This window comes from Penaeus monodon, chromosome 27 (assembly GCF_015228065.2).
Source record: "Penaeus monodon isolate SGIC_2016 chromosome 27, NSTDA_Pmon_1, whole genome shotgun sequence".
Taxonomy (NCBI): Eukaryota; Metazoa; Arthropoda; class Malacostraca; order Decapoda; family Penaeidae; genus Penaeus; species Penaeus monodon.
This window is the reverse complement of record NC_051412.1, coordinates 5555508-5556137: the sequence shown is the minus strand read 5'-3', so window position 1 is coordinate 5556137 and position 630 is coordinate 5555508. Positions and strand designations below refer to the sequence as shown.

Sequence of the window (630 nt, the reverse complement as noted above, 5' to 3'; positions counted from 1 at the left end):
ACTATAAGGAATCTTCAACTAGACATCTGTAATTGTACATATAAACATATACAATACACATTCTATAAACCCCGCATATCTAATCATTCTCTCTTTCTCTCTGTTGCAATTGCAGGAGACTTGACAGCTGCAATTCTACGCAGAACCTCTGGATCTGCCGGGATCGTGGGTCTGCAAGGATGGCTGTGGATTGGTATTCCAGCTCTCACTTTACTGTGGAGGGAAACTCTGCATCTCTGTCAGCTGTTATAGTTCGTTTCTGTTTGACTTTTCTTTTTCTTCCTCATCAACATCAACTTCATGGTGATAATTTTTTGTTTTGTTTTCTAATTCGTGAAAAAGGTCAAGTCATTAGCCGAGGTTTATAAACGACAAATTACAAGATAATTGTGTGAAGTATGGATTGCCAAGACGTCCTTTCAAGACACTTCAAAATATGTCCTTAATACAGTTCGCTGTGGTCCAGCTGTCCAGGAAATGAAAGTCGGGCATGTGCAAAGTAATTTTGTTCTATGGGAGGGGATATGTGGAAAAAGTGCTTATTGCGTTTTAAACATGTTCCTAAGGAGAACGGATTAGCAATATAATTGTAAAGAGAGAGTGAGTCGGTGGGTGGGTTGCGCAGTAAGA

The 630-nt window shown here is 39.7% G+C and overlaps 1 protein-coding gene across 2 annotated transcripts in view; it reads left to right on the top strand.

Moving 5' to 3' along the window:
* LOC119590550 (zwei Ig domain protein zig-8-like) overlaps positions 1-624 on the top strand; it is a gene marked incomplete in the record, with an annotated part of 99462 nt that extends 98838 nt beyond the window's left edge. For both annotated transcript variants that reach the window (XM_037939208.1, XM_037939207.1), the window contains 1 exon segment: positions 116-624. In XM_037939208.1, the coding sequence (XP_037795136.1) occupies positions 116-252 (137 nt within the window).
* Between the last annotated feature and the right edge of the window lie 6 nt (positions 625-630).